The sequence below is a fragment of the Telopea speciosissima genome, chromosome 7, assembly GCF_018873765.1.
Source record: "Telopea speciosissima isolate NSW1024214 ecotype Mountain lineage chromosome 7, Tspe_v1, whole genome shotgun sequence".
Classification (NCBI taxonomy): Eukaryota; Viridiplantae; Streptophyta; class Magnoliopsida; order Proteales; family Proteaceae; genus Telopea; species Telopea speciosissima.
The window spans coordinates 66,535,148-66,555,070 of record NC_057922.1 but is presented as its reverse complement, the minus strand read 5'-3'; the positions used below and the strand labels follow the sequence as shown (position 1 = coordinate 66,555,070).

The window sequence follows — 19,923 nt, the reverse complement described above, 5'->3', positions numbered from 1 at the left end:
GTGGGATTCGTTTATCATGTTTGATTTGCACGCTTGTGATTGCATTTATGAATATTGTAGCCATTTGCATGATTCGATTTGCTCATTGGGCTCAGTGGAGCTCATTCCTCGTGGAAACCTCTTTTTAGATGATGGTGCAGGCATGGTGGAGCTGGTCAGCTCAACGAATGATGTCCCTGAGGGCATTAGCGATGGCTGGTGTGCTCCCAAGGTTGGGGAGCATGGAACGAACTGCTACTGCGAGGCTTACTACCAGGGGGAGTAGTAGCTTGGGTCGTGGGCCGCATTTTTATACTTTATGTTTTGCTACATTGATACCTTGCTACCTTATTATTTTGACTCATGTCATGAGTGAGGTGTTATCGAAATATTATGTAATTGATAAGTCCTGATGGGAATGATCTATAACTGTTGACATCTTGATGTGATGAAATGATAACTTTGGATAAACTACCACAGTCAATATATCTATGTTATCACATAGTCATCACTACTCTGATTATAATTATTTATATTTCATCTAGTCGTTTAAATTAACGCGTGTGGTGTGGGTGAGTTAGCTTAAATACTGCATCAGTGATCTTGGTGGATGTGTAGAGCGTATTTATACGCACCGATCACGGATTCCGATGGTACAGGAATCTGGGTGTGACAGAGGGGGTGCTAGTGGAGGGTATCAGGCTATGCTCCTGGGCATGAAACAATTCTCCCATATATAATATTATATTGTGGCTCAAATATGTACCATGTGGCAAATAAGATTTATACTCAGATTTTGTGGATTAGTTGATCCCAAGGTCCCATGCACACGTTAAGTTTTAGCTCAACGAGGGTCCATCAAGTGGCAAAATTAAACCTTGAAAAATTTAAGTATAATGGGAGAAGACATTGACATACACGAACGACTAAAAGTACAGGAATTTAAGGACATACATGAAGGTATTGGATTTATTCTGAGTCTTGAATCTTTTATTTGCTGTCCCTCGCCGTGTTTTTAGTTTCAAAAAATATATATTTGATATGGTCAAATCAACTGTCTACATGACTCAAAAGTCTAAATAGTGGGGTTTTCTAAAATAAAGCATCATGAAGGAGTTTTTCACATATATCATATACATGGTATAATCAAATTATTGAACATCCAGAGAGTTTATTATTTGAGCATTTGGATTGTGTATTGTTTAAGAGTAAGTATGAGAGAGAGAATTTTGCCGTTACATGGTTTAGTGTAGAGAAAATTCTCTCTATGGGATCCATAATTCTGTCAAATGGTAGGGGGATATTATATTTTCAAATCGTTAGTTAGACAGAGAGTGATCTCGTAGGTCACATGTCAAATTTCAAACTCATATTCTACCATATATATATATATATATATATATATATATATATATATATTCATGTGAACTGATATGCATCCCCATGTATTTCCATATATTTTACTATAATTCATGCCACACTCTCTTATTTATTGGATTTTTAAAGTCCTATTTTACCACTTGACAAATTCGTTGTGGATGAAATTTGACAATAGAGCAGGGAACAACGAGGACCTAGGGATCTACCCAATCACCTAACTTGAGATTCAAATATACAACATGACTGTGGGAGGAAAGACTTCCCCAATGGAACTACAACTACATATATATTGATTGTTAGAATAAGTACTTATTATTTCCTACACTTAAACAATTGCAACATAAGGTATATTAGTATATTCGCATCCCAATGAAGTCGTCCAATATTTGATTCTATCATAGAAATATAGAAAAATGTTTACAATTTATAAATAAATAACCCATTTTGCTAATTCACCAATAAAAAACATGATTGTATGAGTGAAGAAATATTCGTGGAAAGAAGGGATGCATACAAAGAAATTAAAATTTAAAACATATTATCTAATGCAAGTAGTTTTCGTGGAAGTCACATCACTACGGTATCCATGGATGACACAAATATTTCTAAGGTATCGTGGCAAGTTGGATGTGATTGAAATTTTGCGTGTAGGTGATCCCAAAGTCACCTATTGATTTGTCAAATTACAACCTCAATGTAGTTGGTGGAAAAATGAAACTTATTAAGAAGTCATAGATGATTAAAAATACAAGAGAAACACACAATTAAATATAGGATTTTAATATGAAATTTCACATATGACCAATCAAAATCATTCTCAAGATATCCAAAGATATGAAATTGTCATACCACCCTTCCACACGACATAGTTAGGTGGATTATGGTGCACATGCCATGGAAACACTTTCCCTAGACTCCTATGTAGCAATTAGCAATATTGTTGTTGAAAAAAATTATTTCAATAAAGTACAAGCCCATTGTTTGACTTGAGTCGAATTGGACATTTACCATTGTTTAATCTTTTTTCTTTTCTAAGTATCAATAAGTAATTAAAATTAAAACCATAAACAATGTTTGGTCGACATCCTTATTAAAGACCCAATGATTAGTTGGACAGTGGGACCATAGATTTAGGTATTGGCATCGTATTGGTTGATATATATTGATTTCGGTAGATTGATATTGATCGATGGTATTAATATCTTTGAAAGGTAACATGATCCAAAATTCTATGGCATCGGTCCTTCTAGTGTAAGATGGTTTGACCTCACCTGATATGACCGATCTATATCAATACGATTATCAATATCGGCCGAGATTGATATACATCATCCTATATACTAAAATGGGACAATGGGTTACTTTAAAAATAATCTGATGATAAATTACAATAAGAATAGGATTTTTTTTGCCCTTTTGAGATCATAAGGATAGTATTTTCAGGTAATTTTTCTTCCTGTTGATACTTAATATCATATTATACAAATATTTTTTTAATTAGTAGGACCCAAATTGAACTCATGAGTCATGACCTCTTTGTTATGAGGTGGTGTTGACCTTTCCAAGCGTTTATGTAGCTAACTTTAATAATTTCTTTTGGGTAAATTCGTATATACCAATTTATAACATAGCACTTAATTAATACTTTAATAAAATTTTTTAACAAAAAAATAATAAAAAATTTATTGCTCTTATTCCTTACTAATTTTTTTTAATGAGACCTTAACCTTATTACTTATCATTTGTTATTTACATACCTCATATGTCGTTATTATTTGGCTTCTGTGTTTGTTTCTGTCTTATATTGCAAGTAATAGAAAAGTTAATACAAATTTTATTTTTCCATCCGTCGTATATATTTTATTTTATTTATTTTTGTGGACTCAGCCAGCATTCACGGAAGCTGTGTTTTTTTTTGTTCTTCCCCATCCATCTCAGAATCATAAGGTTCCTTCTCAAACACTGGTTTTCTTGCTGAGAAGTGTAATTTCTGATTTCTTAGTTGTTTTTCGAGTCGTCATCACAGCTGTCTCGATGGTTAAACTGACACCCTTTTTTATAAGTAAAGGGAGCTTTCTTTCTTGATCTGTATTATTCAAAAAAGTTTTTATTTCAAATCATAAATATGTCAAATTCTGGTTTTGGGTGGTTCTTACTTCTCCCCTTCTGAATTTCAACGTTTTATTTCTGAGGTTAGAAGGGTTTTGTAGATTGAGAGATTCCATCTCTCTCTATATTTCTCTCATTATCTGAATTCGGTCATTCGTTTGCTCGATTGCGTGTATTGGCTTGTGAATGGAACGGAAGGGTGTATAGTGGCCTTGCAGGATTTTGGAGGAAAATGTTATATTTGAAGCAACCGAGCATTGTTTTAGGGTTTTGGAGTTCGGAACTCTGGTGATCTCTTCGAACGCATGTCCTTGTGATCACTCCCGAGCCTGAGGCTCGGGATCCGTACCATGGCGTCAGAGAACGAGCCACAGGCTTGGATCGAGGAGGAGCCGGATCCGAGTGGTTGTTATTTGCAGAAATTCAAGCTCTACGAGACTCGATCGGTAAATCAATTTTTGAGTATTCTCTTGTTATTATTTGCTACTTTTGATTTGGTTTGTCCGTCTAATTTATGGCTTTTGTTTTTGAAGATATTGAATTTGATGTTAAAAATAATTTTATCCCAAATATTTATTTGTTTCTCTCTTTTAAATTTCCCCGGTCCTTTGTTCCGGATTTGGGAGGAATTTTGCTTAAAGTTTTCCATTCTCAATGCCGTGCTCCTATTGTTTGTAATTGTTGATTTTCTAAGCCAAGTTGTGTATAACGAGTATGGTTATCCACTTTTCCAACTTTGTGTATTTGGATTTCGTTAATGTTTTTTTTTATACGTAGGACTAACCTGTTGGTCAACTATTCAAATCATTTAGCAAGGAGGTTCTAAATCTGTTTTGGAATTCATATTTGTTCTTACTAATTAACTGTCCGTTGTTCTTATGATCCAATATAGATATTTATTTCTGTTGTTTTTCAGAATGCCAGTTGTGATGATATCTGGCGGTTCATTAGTTTTTCTAGATGCATACGAAAATTCAACTATAATCATGGTTTCCTGGTCTCGTTGTTTTCTTTAGTGAATGATAGAATTATCCTCCAGAATGTGTATAGGCATTGAAACAGAAGAGATTAAAGGCAAAATAATCATAGTTAGACTTCAAATTTGTTAGTTCAAATATCCCAAAATTAGATCGAATCTCTTCTTCATTTATTTTCTCATTTGTATTCCCAAATTTTATGAGCTGCTGTTGCAGCTATTGAACTGCAAAAAAAGGTGATGAAGCAAAAAATTGATTGTTTCAGCAAAATAATGAAATTTTGTGCTTATAAAGTCATACCCTAGTATCTTATATACATAAATCAATATTTGTGGTTTAACTAAGTTGATGTTGCATTTGCCTGAATGATGTTTCGATTTGGGGCCCGTACAAAATTTTGGGCTCTTAAAGCATTTTTCATTTAGTAGAATGTTTCTTGTTAATACTTAGGAAAGATACTTTTGATGGTCCATTGAAGAAGTATTTCCTTGATGGTCTGCCTTTTGAGCCACTTGGAATGCTCCTCTGGCCAAACCAATCACTGGATATGAGGCTCCCATTTGATTTAGCCACGTTTCAAGTCGAAGGTCCCATCTCCAGTTCTCCACCCTTGGCCCATCATCTTAGGACTTTTGCCTCTTGAATGTTCAACTTATTTTGAAGCTTTAGATTTTGAAAAGCAACCTTAGTTTTATGGGCTGGAAGATTTATGCAGTCCATAGAAAATAAAAAGAAAATAAGTATTCTGATGCCAAATGCTCTTGGATGGGTAGTTGAATAGGGAGAGAATTTTTTCTCCTTCATATTGAATATAGTCTGTCACTTTGAAGTCATGAGAACTGAGAACCTATTGTCCTCGCCATTCCCCGTTCCTCAGGTTGCTCAAGCAAGCATCTGGGGTGTTTATTAGTGTTGTCGGGTTACAAAAACTTTTCCCTTCCTTTAATTCAATAGTTTGATTTGATTCCCGTCTCTTAATTCAATATGTGTGAATTTATATAAATTCTGGCATGCATCTCTGAGGAGAGTGGCACGGCCAAACATCATCCCAGAAGCAAATCAGCTCTCCACATGGGAAAATGGGATTGTGCTTTTTTGAAGTATATCTCGATTCCTCTCCTCGTCATGTGTCTCTCTTATTTTAGGTTTATGTCTTAATTTCCTAGTCCTTGTTCAGTTTCTTATTTTTTTTTCTCTTTTCCTATTGTAATTTGGTATTCTAACATGTTTAGGAATTTCCTCTCTTAATGTAATCCTTTAGTATAATTACAAACAAGGTGAGGGAGACTGTCATATTCGACAGATCTCTTCTCTTCACCATCTCATTCTTCTCCTATTTCTCAGTTCTGGTTCTCTAACAGGTGTTCTCGTTACATGGTATCAAAGCACGACCTTTAAATTGGTTGTCCCTCTGCGATTCTGGTTTGAAGGTTTCTTCATTTAGCTTTTCTTAAAGGGGTGCAGCACCCTATGCTGCATATTAATACAATTTAAACCCTAAATGTAGTTTTCAATTAAAAACTAGGATTCTCGTATATATCTAGATGTAAGATCGATTGGAGAAGTCCCTTCTCAGACTGCGGTACCTTTTGAAGACCACTTCTACGATTTCTTCTTGAGGATTTCTTATTTTTATATCCATTCAATGGATTATTATTGAAGATTGAAGTTTATTCCATGAGATTTCTGTTTCTAACTCTACAGCAACATCGCAGGGTTTCTTTTCTTCTCCAATCAATCCAATTTTCTGGTGAGTTTATTGAATATTGTTATTCTTCTCCCAGAATACCACTCGGCAATCTAATCCTGCTGCTCTGGGTTGGGATTAATATCCCCTACTGCTGCTTGCTTTGGTTTCTGCATATTTGGGTTCATAAACCCTAATTTTGCTTCTGCATATTTGGATCCTTAAACCCTAATTTTGTTTCTGCCGAGAGTGCTGCTACTGCACTGGTTATTATTTCTGCTATAATTGATACTGCTAAGAGTACCACTGCTGTTCTAGCTATTGGATCTACCAATAGCACTGCTACTGATTTAGGTTATCAAAACCTAATTTTGTTACTCCTGCACGTACTGCTGCTGTTTTTGGGTTATTTCAAGTTTTCAACCCTAATCTGGTTTTATCAGCCGATTTACATTGCTGTTGCTGTTATCCTGGTTTGATGGCCGATCCCAAACCACCAATGGACAATGCTCAAGTACAAATAACTACTATTAAACTCTCCGGAGTTGCAAATTATTTATTATGGGCCCAGGCAGTACAAACTCACATACATGCCAAGGGCAAACTGAAATACATTACCAATGATCCTCCTGATCGTGATCTTACCACAATTTCAACTCATGATGAGTGGATGCGTGAAAATTCTATTATCAAGATATGGTTATGGAACAATGTTGAACCTGCTATTGCCTCCAATGTGATGTTTCACACCATTGCCAATGATGTCTGAATTGGACTTACGTGAAAGCTTCTCTCAAGAAAGGAATATCTCTCGTATGTATGATCTCTATGAGAAACTCTTTACCTTCCAACAAGGAGATAAAACCTTGAATGAGTATTTTGCTAGTTATAAGGGCATAGTTGAAGAACTGCAGATACATCAGCCTCTGACTACTAATCTGGATCAGTTAAAGCAACAAAGAGTTGAGTTCCATGTTGCAAAATTTGTGGTTGGACTATATTCTGGCTACTAGTCTGTGAAGAGTCAGTTGCTTACAGGAGAGAAGGTTCCTTCTCTCAATGAAGTTTTTTCTCGTATTAACCATCTGGCTTTTCCATCCAAGCCTATTAATATTACCATGGACAACACAACCTTTGTTGCAAATTGTGGATGAGGATGTGGTCGTAGCCAATTTAGAGGCTGTGGCCGTGGCTCTGGTGGCCGAGGTTCAAGTCATCAACCCATTGACAAATCTTTCCGCCAGTGCTCTTATTATGGCAAACCAAATCATAAAGTAGACACTTGTTGGGCTAAGCATGGCAAACCTGAGTGGGCGAATGAACTAGCCAGTGCTGCCATGACTGACATTGTTACTGAGAAACCTACCAGTGAAATGAATTAGAGTTCTACTACATCATCTGTGTCTCATAATGATTACAACCAACTAGTCAAACACTTCCAACAACTTGAAGCTGCATCTGCCTCCACCTCTACCGCCACTCTAGCCTATAAAGGTAATGCTGCCTTTTTCCCTTTTTCTACTTCATGGCTTATTGATTCGGGTGTTTCATGTCACATGATTGGTAAGTCAAGTTTATTCTCTTCCATAAATTCCGTTCAAACCTCTTCCAATGTTATCCTTGCTGATGGGTTCTCTACTTAAGTAATTGGTTATGGAACTGTTTCTCCAACATCCTCCATGACTTACTCTCCTATTCTTCATGTTCCTAAATTACCTTTAAATCTTTTATCTGTTAGTTAACTTACTAAGTCCCTTAATTATCCTGTAACTTTTTATCTGTCTTATTGTGTTTTTCAGGACCTTCAGACAAGGAAGATGATTGGTGGAGGGCTTGAGCGCGATGGGCTGTGTTACCTGGATGGTATTGAACCTTCTTCCACTGCTGCTACATCCATTACCATACCATTCCCTATTGAATGACATCTAAGCCTTGGTCACCCATCCATACCTAAACTCCAATTAATGGTTCTTAGTTGCAAGTCCACATCTCATCTTGAGTGTGAAGCTTGTGATCTGGGCAAACATCATCGTACCTCTTTTCCTGCCGTACTTTACCTAGATGTTCTTCATTGTTTTCTTTAGTTTATTCTAACATTTGGGGTCTGTGTCGAGTTTGTAATTGGTTAGGATTTTCTTATTTTGTTAGTTTTGTGGACGATTATTCTCGACTCACTTAGATTTATTTGTTAAAAGACCGGGCTTAATTTCTTATTGTATTTAAAATTTTTTATCAAGAAATAAAGACTCAATTTGCTACATGCATAAAATTTTTTTGTTTTGATAATGCTCTTGAGTACACTCAAACTGAAAATTTTGATTTTTACCTTACCCATGGGCTCTTATACTCCACAACGAAATGATGTGACTGAACGTAAAAATCGGCACTTACTAGAGGTTGCCCGATCTATTATGCTCCACATGAATGTCCCTAAACGTTTTTGGCGTGATGTCGTCTTCACTGCTTATTATCTTATTAATCGTATGCCGTCCTCGATTTTACATAATAAAATTCCTTTTTCTATTCTTGATAGTCCTTTATTTTCCTCTCTACCACGTCTTTTTGGTTGTGTGTGTTTTGTGCACATGCTTCATCCCTCCATCGATAAACTATCTCCCTGGTCCATTAAATGTTTTTTTCTTGGTTACTCTCGTACTAAAAAAGGGTGTAACTGCAATGATCCCATTTCCAATAAACAATTTATTAGTGCTAATGTCACATTTTTTGAAAATACTCCTTATTTTTCTCTTAGTTCTGTACCATCCATAGTGCACAATGATTTTCTTCAATGATGAAGAGAAAAGTCTAGTTCTCTTTTCGTTTGAAAGAGGAATGGATGTCTTATTGAGAGTGTTTACGAAAGAACCTTTTCATAGAGAAGAGCGATAGGAGGGTTTGAAGAGCAAGCTTGAAAATGGAGTGGTCATTCATTCATACCAGTGTTTAAGTGGAGTGAAGGTAACTGCTTGGTCGTCTGATGACAAGAGAAGGTTAGTCAACGACTAATAACGACCTTGGTGTTGAACGCTTACCCTGGCTAGGCAAAGGGGTGTAGCGTAAAATTGCAGATTGTGAAGCGTTTCCACTACATAAGAAAAAACTAGAATTAGATCTTGGAAATGATCGACTCAAATAGATGCTCATCATAAGCTTTTTTTTTTTTTCTCCTCTTCCTATTGATCAGAAGCATCCAGCAACGCCACGGTCTAGGTCCACCACTACCTGTCACTGTTCCCCTCTCTACACCAATTCAAGTCTAACACCGTCGTTGACGTCGACCATCGACCGTACCATCCACCGCTGCTCCTATACCGGCTTCCACTATTCCACAAACTGTACCTGATCCATCCCCTGCCACTTCTAATGTTTCGGCCTTGCCTACTACTACTACAGCGGACGCCAATCAGCCTGATACTCAATTTGACTCTGATGTTGAAGGCTCCATCGACTTACCCATTGCTGTTCGTAAAGGTACTCGTTCTTGTACTCACAAACGCCCCAAATCCTTAACTGTTTGTCCCATTAGGCACTATGTTTCCATTTCTCACCTTCCTTCCCACTATCAACCCCTTGCTTCTGCTTTATCTACTAACTTTATACCTCACACCCTCCATGAGGCATTCTCTCACCCTAGTTGGAAGGCTGCCATGGATACCGAGATAAATACTTTATTATCTCGGAATACTTAGACTTGGTCTCATTGCTTGTTGGAAGGATCTTGTTAAGTGTCCATGGTTTATACTATCAAATACAATCCAGATGGTTCTGATGAGCGGTGAAGGCCCGTTTGGTTGTTAAAGGCTATACTCAAACATATGGTATGGATTACTTTGAGACTCTCCCGTTGCTCGTCTGAACTCTGTTCGTATCCTTATTTCTCTGGTTGTTAATTCTGATTGGCCCTTATATTAGATGGATATCAATCTTCAAATGGAGGTTTATATGGAGCAACCTCCAGGATAAGTTGCTCAGGGGGAGTCTACCAAGGTTTGCAAGTTTTGTAAGGCAATTTATGGGTTGAAACAATATCTAAGAGCATGGTTTGATAAGTTCAGCTACATTGTTACCCAGGTTGGATTCTTACAGTGTTATTCTGACCATTCTGTCTTTGGTTCGCTGTCAGAATTCATAGGTAGTGGTGATGGTAGTCTATGTGGATGACATTATTATATCTGGTAATGATGCTTCTGGTATTGCCCAAGTTAAAACATATCTTCATTAGCATTTTCAGATGAAAGACTTGGGTGTTCTCAAATATTTTCTTGGTATTGAGGTTTTGCGAAGCAAGAAAGATGTTAGTTTATCTCAAAGGAAATATGTCCTTGATCTTCTGACTGACATTGGAATGGTTGCTTCCAAACCAGTAGATACTCCTATGGACCCTTATCTTGGGTCCATTGAGTGGGGATTTTTCAGATGTTCATCGATATAGAAGATTAGTTGGCAAACTTATTTATCTTATAGTCACTCGCCCAAATATATCCTTTGCCGTTGGAGTTATTAATCAATTTATGCAGTATCCAAAGAAAATTCATTGGGATGCTGCTTGCCGTGTGTTGCGATATCTGAAGAGTGCTTCTGGTAAAAAGATCTTATTTATCAACCTAATCAGAGTGCTAATTTTGTTGGGTTTTCTGATGCTTATTAGGCTGGTGCTGATGGTGATAGGCGTTGTACTACTGGTTATTGTACCTTTATGGGTGGTAATTTGGTCACCTGGAAAAGCAAGAAACAAATCACCGTTGTTTGATCAAGTGTTGAAGCTGAATATCGAGCGATGACACATACTACAACTGAATTGATGTGGGTAAAATCCTTACCAAGAATTGGGATTTCCCATCACTCAACCTATGGAAATGTTTTGTGATAATCAAGCCGTTATCTATATTGCAAGTAACCGTGTCTTTATGAGAGGACCAAGCACATTGAGGTTGATTATCACTTTGTTTGGGATGCTGTTATGAAGTTGATTGTTACTCCGTTTGTCTCTACTACCAATCAACTTGGTGATATGTTTACAAAGCGTAGTTTGGACCTGCTTTTCGTCGAAGTTGTTCCAAGCTGGGTCTAGGTGATTTGTACGCTCCAGCTTGAGGGGGGGAGTGTTGAAGTATATCGAGTCCATGGGGAGAAGAGGATATCTCGATTCTCGAGATTCCTCTCCTCTTCATGTGTCTCTTTTATTTAGGTTTATGTCTTAGTTTCCTAGTCTTAGTTTGAGTTACTACTTCTAGTCCTAGTTCTGTTTCTTATTTTCTCTCTCGTTTCCTATTGCAATTTGGAATCCTAACATGATTAGGAATTCTCTCTCTTAATGTAATTCTTTAGTAGGAATTCCGTTTATCTCTACTACCAATCAACTTGGTGATATGTTTACAAAGCGCAGTTTGGACCTGCTTTTCGTCGAAGTTGTTCCAAGCTGGGTCTAGGTGATTTGTACGCTCCAGCTTGAGGGGGAGTGTTGAAGTATATCGAGTCCATGGGGAGAATAGGATATCTCGATTCTCAAGATTTCTCTCCTCTTCATGTGTCTCTCTTATTTTAGATTTATGTCTTAGTTTCCTAGTCCTAGTTTGAGTTACTACTTCTAGTCCTAGTTCTGTTTCTTATTTTCTCTCTCTTTTCCTATTGTAATTTGGAATCCTAACATGATTAGGAATTCCCTCTCTTAAACTACTTCTAGTCCTAGCTTGAGGGGGAGTGTTGAAGTATATCGAGTCCATGGGGAGAAGAGGATATCTCGATTCCCGAGATTCCTCTCCTCTTCATGTCTCTCTCTTATTTTAGATTTATGTCTTAGTTTCCTAGTCCTAGTTTGAGTTACTACTTCTAGTCCTAGTTCTGTTTCTTATTTTCTTTCTCTTTTCCTATTGTAATTTGGAATCCTAACATGATTAGGAATTCCCTCTCTTAATGTAATCCTTTAGTATTAATACAAGCAAGGTGAGGGAGACTGTCATATTTGACAGTTCTCTTCTCTTCACCATCTCATTCTTCTCCTCACGTCTTCTTCTCCTATTTCTCGGTTCTGGTTCTCTAACAGGTGTTCTCCTTACATGCTTGGAACTTTGCTAAACATTACTTTTTTGGATTGTTGTCCACAAAATTTGAGCACTGACAGAGTTAACATTTGACAGATATTTGTCCATCAAGGAAAGTGGACCATGTTGTTATTGTTATTATCATTGTTATTATTATTATTTTTTTCCCATTGTTGTTGATGTTGCTACTATGAAAAGCTTAGAGTTCAATCTTGTTTTTTGGGTGTGTGGGTTTGGGGTTGGGTGTGTGGGTTTTGGGGGGGGGGGGGAGACGGGGGGAGGGAGGGTGGGGTTCCCAAGAAATTACGTATTTTTAGTAGCGATTTCCTAATCTAGTCTTGTAATTTGAAACTTTTTCTGTGCTTCTGTTAATTGAAAATCTTGTAATTTGAAACTTTTCGTCGATGTCTTAAGCCACCACATGCTGGATTTATCTGAGATGTTTGATGCTAATCAAGCTGATATGTTAGTTCGTTTCATGAACCTGTGGTGGATGATGGACATATTTTTCGGTTAGTTCCAGGTTTGGATAGAGCTTTGTAACCTGTTACCGGTCTTTTGGAATTCTGATGCGATCCCGGGGTTGGAAATCCAATATGGGTTTGCTATGGGCCCATCCAAGTGTTAGATAACTCAAATCACAAGCACTAGTGGCAAAACAGTAAATATCTTGAAGTATATAAGACCAGTGGCAGAATTGTAAATAACCAAAAAACTTAATAGTGTACTTTGGTAGACAAAAGTGAAAGTATAAAGGAGGAGTTTTAATTAATGAGGAGGGACAAATTAGGAAGAGGAGAATAAATAAGGACAAGAAGGGTAAAAAGAAACAGGAAAAGTTAATCCCGGAAATCAGGAAATAGAAATATTCAAGCACCTATCGAAGATTGTCTTCAACCTTTGAGCTCAAACCAAAACCAGCAACTTTGATTTCAAGTGATGGTTCTCTGCTTAGGCCTTGGAAGGGTCTGAAACTGCAAGCGAAGGGGGGAAACTCGATGGTCTCTTGATTCTGACCAATGAACACCCAAAACATCAATCAAGAAGATCTGCTGTTCCTATAGCTCAGATCTGGTAGAAGAAGTTCAAGTTAGTTGTGAGATTGGTTAAGATCTCCCAGCAGAGAGTCTTCTGGACCTGGGTTCCTGAATTTCAATCGCCCTAGGGAGGTTATTCAAGCCCCGAAATCTTGAGCCAATTGGATTTGTGTTGAATGAGTTTCAGCGAATTCTCTAGTGATCATTAATGGCCCAAACAGAAATTGGAAGGCATATGGAATAGGAGAGAAGTAAAGAAATAAAGAAGGAAAGGAGAAGATAACAAGAGAGAAGAGGAAGAGCAGGAACAGAACCTGAGACGAGGTTGAGAAAATCAAGGAAGAGACTTGTGCGCACACAGCTCTGGGCATCAACAAGGTAAACTTTTCATTCAATTCCAAAATCCAGATCCCAATCGTGGGTTACATGCCCTTTTATAAAATATAAGTCCTAATCCTACCTTGAAACTGAAATCATTACTTTACCTTAACTCTATCTAATCTAAAACAGTAAACATTCTCAAATAAACCTGGACTCTTATCTTCCAGCCGATCGAAGCAACCTATCTATCTTTCTTTTCTCTAGGTTTCAGGTTAAACAACTTAGGAACAACGCGTGCAAACACTGAATGGATCAGTGGTGGTTCTTTGTTCTGTACGGGATAATGTAGTACTGAATTTGAATGATCAAAACAGTAGCCAAACAGGACCTTTCAGCCAAAGGATAGTTCAGAATAAAGGGGTAATCCTAGCAGGTCTAGGAGAAGGGTAAATAGGTAATTACTCAACAAATAAAACAGAACTTAGATGACACAATAGCTACTGAAATCAGAAGTCAAACAGTGTATAAATTTGACTCAGAAAATCAGTATTCAGATTGGAAAAAACCCACAATAGCTGGCAAGGGTGTAATGGTCAGAAATCAATATATAAGAATAGTAGCAAGTAATCGATTATATACTGATAACAGATCTGAAATAGGCAATGAACAAGATCAGGAATCAATGCACAAATCAAATCATAAGTTTCAGATGCGACATCAATGAATCTAGTCAGAAAACAGTACTAGATTCAACACAGGGCAGAACAGGAATAACTCTAATAATTTAAAATCAACAGGTCAGAATATGCTGAAATTCAAATCGAGTTCATGGATGAGGGTATGGAACATTATGTCAAAAGTTGAAAAGATTCAGAATGGCCGGTGGCTGATTTGCTTATTCTAAAAGAGAACCTAGCATATGAACTACTAAGATAAGGTTCTAGTTGCAGAAACTTCAAGAACAACTTACTTCTTAATGGCTGAATCTGAGATTAGGTAACATTAAACAATAAACCAGCAGTTGCAAGAGGGAAATAACAGTAGATAGATCCACCCGGGCTTCACACTGCAAGGCATCAGTTGGATCAAACACCAACCCCTTTTTCCTTGATCAAACACAAGGCTTCTCTACGGAGAAGATGAGTTGCAACAACAAACTTCAATTTCAGAATCATGAGTAAGGTGATGAACCCTCTCATGCAAGTTTCTTTATATAACAAATCCAAAGCAAAAGTGGACTTGGACTAGAACAAACCCCCAACCAACTCTATTAAAGATGTCTAGCCACTTAGTTGTGGAGTTGGACTAGGACAAGCCCCCAACCAACTCCATTAAAGACGTCTAGCCACTTAGTCAATATTGACGACTCCATCAAATGTGCTAGCCACTTAGTCAATATAGACAACTCTAATAAATGGTCTGGCCACTTAGTCAATATGGACTTAAGTGCTGGGTCCTCTTATTGGATGCACTCTAATTTAAAAGACTGAAATTAAAACACTTAAATTGAACCACAACTTGGACCATAATTGGACCATAGTTCAATTAACAGACAAAGACTTGAAATAAGCTAAGTATATGAAAACAAATAAACAAAACTGTAACAGAATATAAAGCTAAAGAACCAAAACTGAGAATGAGAAGAGAAGAGAAGAAGAAGTGATGGAGAGTAGGAGAAGGGACTGTGGTTGTCAAAATCAAGTACACAGTCCCCCTCCGCATTGTCTTATTTATATTACTCAAATATTCAGATTACAAGAAGGATTCCTAATCACAATAGGATCCACAAATATAAAACAGAAAATAGAAATAGAACAAATCCTAATAGAACTAGGAGTTTATAATCCTAATTATAAAACACAAAAACCAAATCACTATGAACAGTACTTCAACACTCCCCCTCAAGCTGGAGCATACAAATCACCTAGACCCAGCTTGGAACAACTCTGACGGAAGGTAGGTCCAAACAGCGGCTTAGTAAACATATCACCAAGTTGATTGGCGGTAGAGACAAACGGAGTAGCAATCAACTTCTTCATAACAACATCTCGAACAAAGTGACAATCAACCTCAATGTGCTTTGTCCTCTCATGAAATACGGGATTTTTAGCAATATAGATAGTGGCTTGATTATCACAAAACATTTGCATAGGCTGAGTGATTGGAAATTCCAATTCTTGGAGTAAGGATTTTACCCACATCAACTCAGCTGTAGTATGTGCCATCGCTCGATATTCATCCTCAGCACTAGATCTAGCAATAGTGGTTTGTTTCTTACTTTTCCAGGTGACTAAGTTACCTCCCACAAAGGTGCAATAATCAGTCGTGGAGCGCCTATCACCATCAGCACTAGCCCAATCAGCGTCAGAAAACCCAACTAGATTAATATTGCGATTGGGACGATAAATAAGACCTTTGCCAGGAGCACCTTTTAGATAGCGTAGAACACGACAAGCAGCATCCCAGTGAATTTTCTTCGGGGCTTGCATAAACTGACTAATAACTCGAACAACAAAGGAGATCTCTGGTCGAGTAACAGTCAAATAGATGAGTTTGCCAACAAGTCTTCTATACTGATGTACATCTGTAAAGTCTTCACTCTCACTTGATCCAAGTTTGTGATGGGGATCCATGGGAGTATTAGCTGGTTTAAAAGCCAACATTCCAGTTTCACTTAAGAGATCAAGAACATATTTCCTCTGTGATAAACTAATACCTTTCTTGCTGCACAAAACTTCAATACCAAGAAAATATTTAAGAATACCCAAGTCTTTCATCTGGAAGTGCTGATGAAGATAGGCTTTAACTTGAGCAATACTAGAAGCATCATTACCAGATATAATAATGTCATCTACATAAACTACCATTATGACCACCATTGAGCCCTGGTGGCGAACAAAGACAGAATGGTCAGAGTAACACTATGAGAACCTGAATTGAGTAATAATGGAGCTGCATTTATCAAACCATGCTCTTGGAGATTGTTTCAACCCATAGATTGCCTTACGAAGTCGGCATACTTTGGTAGAATCCTCCCCCTGAGCAATATACCTGGGAGGTTGCTCCGTTTAAACCTCCTCTTGAAGATCACCATAAAGAAAAGCATTCTTGATATCCATCTGATAGAGTGGCCAATCTAAATTGACAGCTAAAGAGATAAGAACCCGAACTGAATTCAACCAAGCAACAGGTGAGAAGGTTTCAAAATAATCAACACCATAAGTCTGTGTATAGCCCTTGGCAACCAAGCGGGCCTTAAGACAATCAATAGAACCATCAGCATTGTATTTGATGGTATAAACCCAACGACAACGGACAAGATCATTCCCAGTGGGTAATGAAACCAGAGTCCAAGTATGGCAAGAATGTAAAGCATCCATTTCGGTGTGCATTGCTGCCTTCCAGTTAGGATGAGATAAAGCCTCACGATAGGTTGTAGGGACAAAGTTAGTAGATAAAGCAGAAGTAAGTGGGTGATAGTGAGATGGAAGATGAGAAATGGAGACATATTTTTCAATGGGATAAACAATGAGAGATTGATGAGATTTTTTAGTACATGAGCGAGTACCTTTACGAATGGCAACTGGTAAGTCAAGGGAACCCTCAGCTTCAGAATCAAATGGCGGGGCAAGAGGAGCAACATCTGCATTAGTGGATGGCAACTCTGGAATACTAGGAGCAGAGGGTAATGGACTAGCGGCAATGGAGGTCGGTTCAGTGGTAGTGGAGGGTAAAACACGTGAGCGACAACGTAGACGTTGATAGACCTTAACAGGTGGAGAGATAGGTATGGACACAGGTATGGGAGGACCTAGAAGTTCTTTAGTGGATCAGGAGACGGTGTAGGTGAAGTAAAATAAGGGGTAGTTTCAAAAAAGGTAACATTAGCGCTAATAAACTGTTTATTAGAGATAGGGTCAAAACATTTGTAACCTTTCTGGGTCTGAGAGTAACCAAGAAAATACATTTGATAGACCTAGGTGACAACTTATCAATGATTGGATGAAGGATGTGAACAAAGCAGACACAACCAAACACATGTGGTGGAGATGTGAACAAGGAATGATTTGGGTACAGAAGAGAAAAAGGAATTTTATTATTTAACACGGATGATGGCATACGATTAATAAGATAACAGGCAGTGAGGACAGCATCACACCAAAAACGCTTGGGGACATTCATGTGAAGCATAATGGACCTGGCCACCTTAAGTAAATGTCTATTTTTGTATTCGGCCACCCCATTGTTGGGGGGTGTATGAACAATACCATGAGTGAGACAAAAAGCAGAAATCTCAGTTTGAGTGTATTCAAGGGCATTGTCAAAATGAAAAACTTTAATAGACTTGTCAAACTGAGTTTTTATTTCCTGATAATTTTTTTTAAATATAGTACAAAATTGAGTATGGTCTTTCAACAAATAAACCCAAGTGGAACGAGAATAATCGTCTACAAAACTAACAAAATAAGAAAAACCTAACCTATTACGGACACGACACGGACCCCAAATGTCAGGATGCACCAAAGAAAATAAGGAAGAACTTCTAGGTGTAATACGAGCAGGAAAAGAGGCACGATGGTGTTTGCCTAGTTCACAAGCTTCACACTCAAGAAGAGACGTGGACTTGCAACTAGGAACCATCAACTGTAGTTTAGAAAGAGATGGGTGACCAAGGTGTAAATGCCATTGCATGGGAGTAGATATAGTGGTAGTTGTGGCTGCAGTAGAAGGGCCAATGCCATCCAAGTAATACAGGCCATCACGCTCAGGTCTTCCACCAATCGTATTCCTTGTTTGAAGGTCCTAAAACACATAATAAGAAGGATAAGGTCATAGCACAATTAAGAGATTTAGTAAGTTGACTGGCAGATATAAGATTTAAAGGTAATTTGGGAACATGAAGGACAGAGGAAAAAGTCAAGGAAGAAGTGGGAGAAACAGTTCCATGACCAGTAACCTTAGTAGTAGACCCATCAGCAAGGATAACATTGGATGAGGTTTGTACTTGATTGAGAGAAGAAAACAAACTAGACTTACCAGTCATATGAGATGACGCACTAGAGTCAATAAGCCAAGATGTAGAGGAAGGATAAAAGACCGAGTTACCTTTATAGGCTAAAGTGGCAGTGGAAGTTGAGGCAGAGGCAGCTTCAAGTTGTTGAAGACGTTTGACCAGCTGATTGTAGTCATCACATGACACAATGGATGGAGTACTTGATGTGGAACTCTGATTTATAGCACTGATTGGTTTCTCTGAATGGTTGTCAGTCATGGCTGTATTGGCTAGTTCATGTGCCCAGTCGGGCTTGCCATGTTTAGCCCAACAAGTATCTGCTGTATGATTTGGTTTGCCACAATAGGAGCATTGGCGGGAAGATTTATCAAAAGATTGGAAACTAGTACCCCTTCCACCAGTACCACGGCCACAACCCCTGGATTGGCCACGTCCACGTCCGCGACCACGGTTAGCAACAAAGGCAGAACTTTCCTTGGTAGTTGGATCAGGTTTAGATGGATTGGCTAGTCTATTGATACGTGAAAATACTTCATTAAGAGATGGAACTTTCTCCCCTGTAAGTAGTTGACCTTTCACTGATTGATAATCGGGGTGCAATCCAGCCAGAAATTTAGCAACATGAAACTCAGCCCGTTGTTGTTTTAACTGATCCAAATTGGTAGTGAGGAGCTGATGGATTTGAAGTTCTTCAATTATACCCTTATAGCTAGCAAAGTATTCACTTAAAGTTTTATCCCCCTGTTGGAAAGTAAAAATCTTCAAATAGAGATCGTACATACGTGAAATATTCCTTTCCTGAGAAAAACTTTCACGTAAATCATTCTAGACATCCTTGGCAAGAGTGTGAAACATCACATTGGATGCAATAGCAGGCTCAACACTGTTCCATAACCAGATTTTAATAATAGAGTTCTCACGCATCCACTCATCATGAGCTGAAACTGAAGTAGGATCCTTTGGATCTGCAGTAGGAGGATCATCAGTGATATATTTTATTTTTCCTTTGGCATGAATATATGCATGTAAGGCTTGGGCCCATAAAAGATAATTGGAGACTCCGGAGAGCTTGATAGTAGTAGTTTGAACTTGGACATTGTCCAATGGTAGTTTAGGATCAGCCATCTTGCAGAAAGAGTAGCAGTAGTAAACTAGTAATGTAAGTAGAGCCAGGTTAGGGTAACACAAGACCCAAAACAGCAGCAGTAGCAGTATCACACTTGATAGCAGTGGCAGAAGTAATAAACTGACAATTGGCTTCTAAACTAACCCAGATTAGGGCAGGATATAAAGCAACCGGCAGAATTAGGGTTTGAAAAACCCAAAATAGTAGCAGAAAAACCAATCGGTAGTAGTAGGGAGGTAAGGGTATGATTTA

At 37.9% G+C, this 19,923-nt stretch overlaps 1 protein-coding gene across 2 annotated transcripts in view; it reads left to right on the top strand.

The window, feature by feature from the left end:
- The first annotated feature begins 3,522 nt into the window (after positions 1-3,522).
- Positions 3,523-19,923, top strand: part of LOC122667189 (phosphoinositide phosphatase SAC3-like) — a 69,883-nt gene continuing 53,482 nt past the window's right edge. For both annotated transcript variants that reach the window (XM_043863418.1, XM_043863417.1), the window contains exon 1: positions 3,523-3,914. In XM_043863418.1, coding sequence (XP_043719353.1) covers positions 3,819-3,914 — 96 coding nt within the window. In that variant the 5' untranslated portion in view covers positions 3,523-3,818. The remainder of the gene's footprint in view (positions 3,915-19,923) is intronic.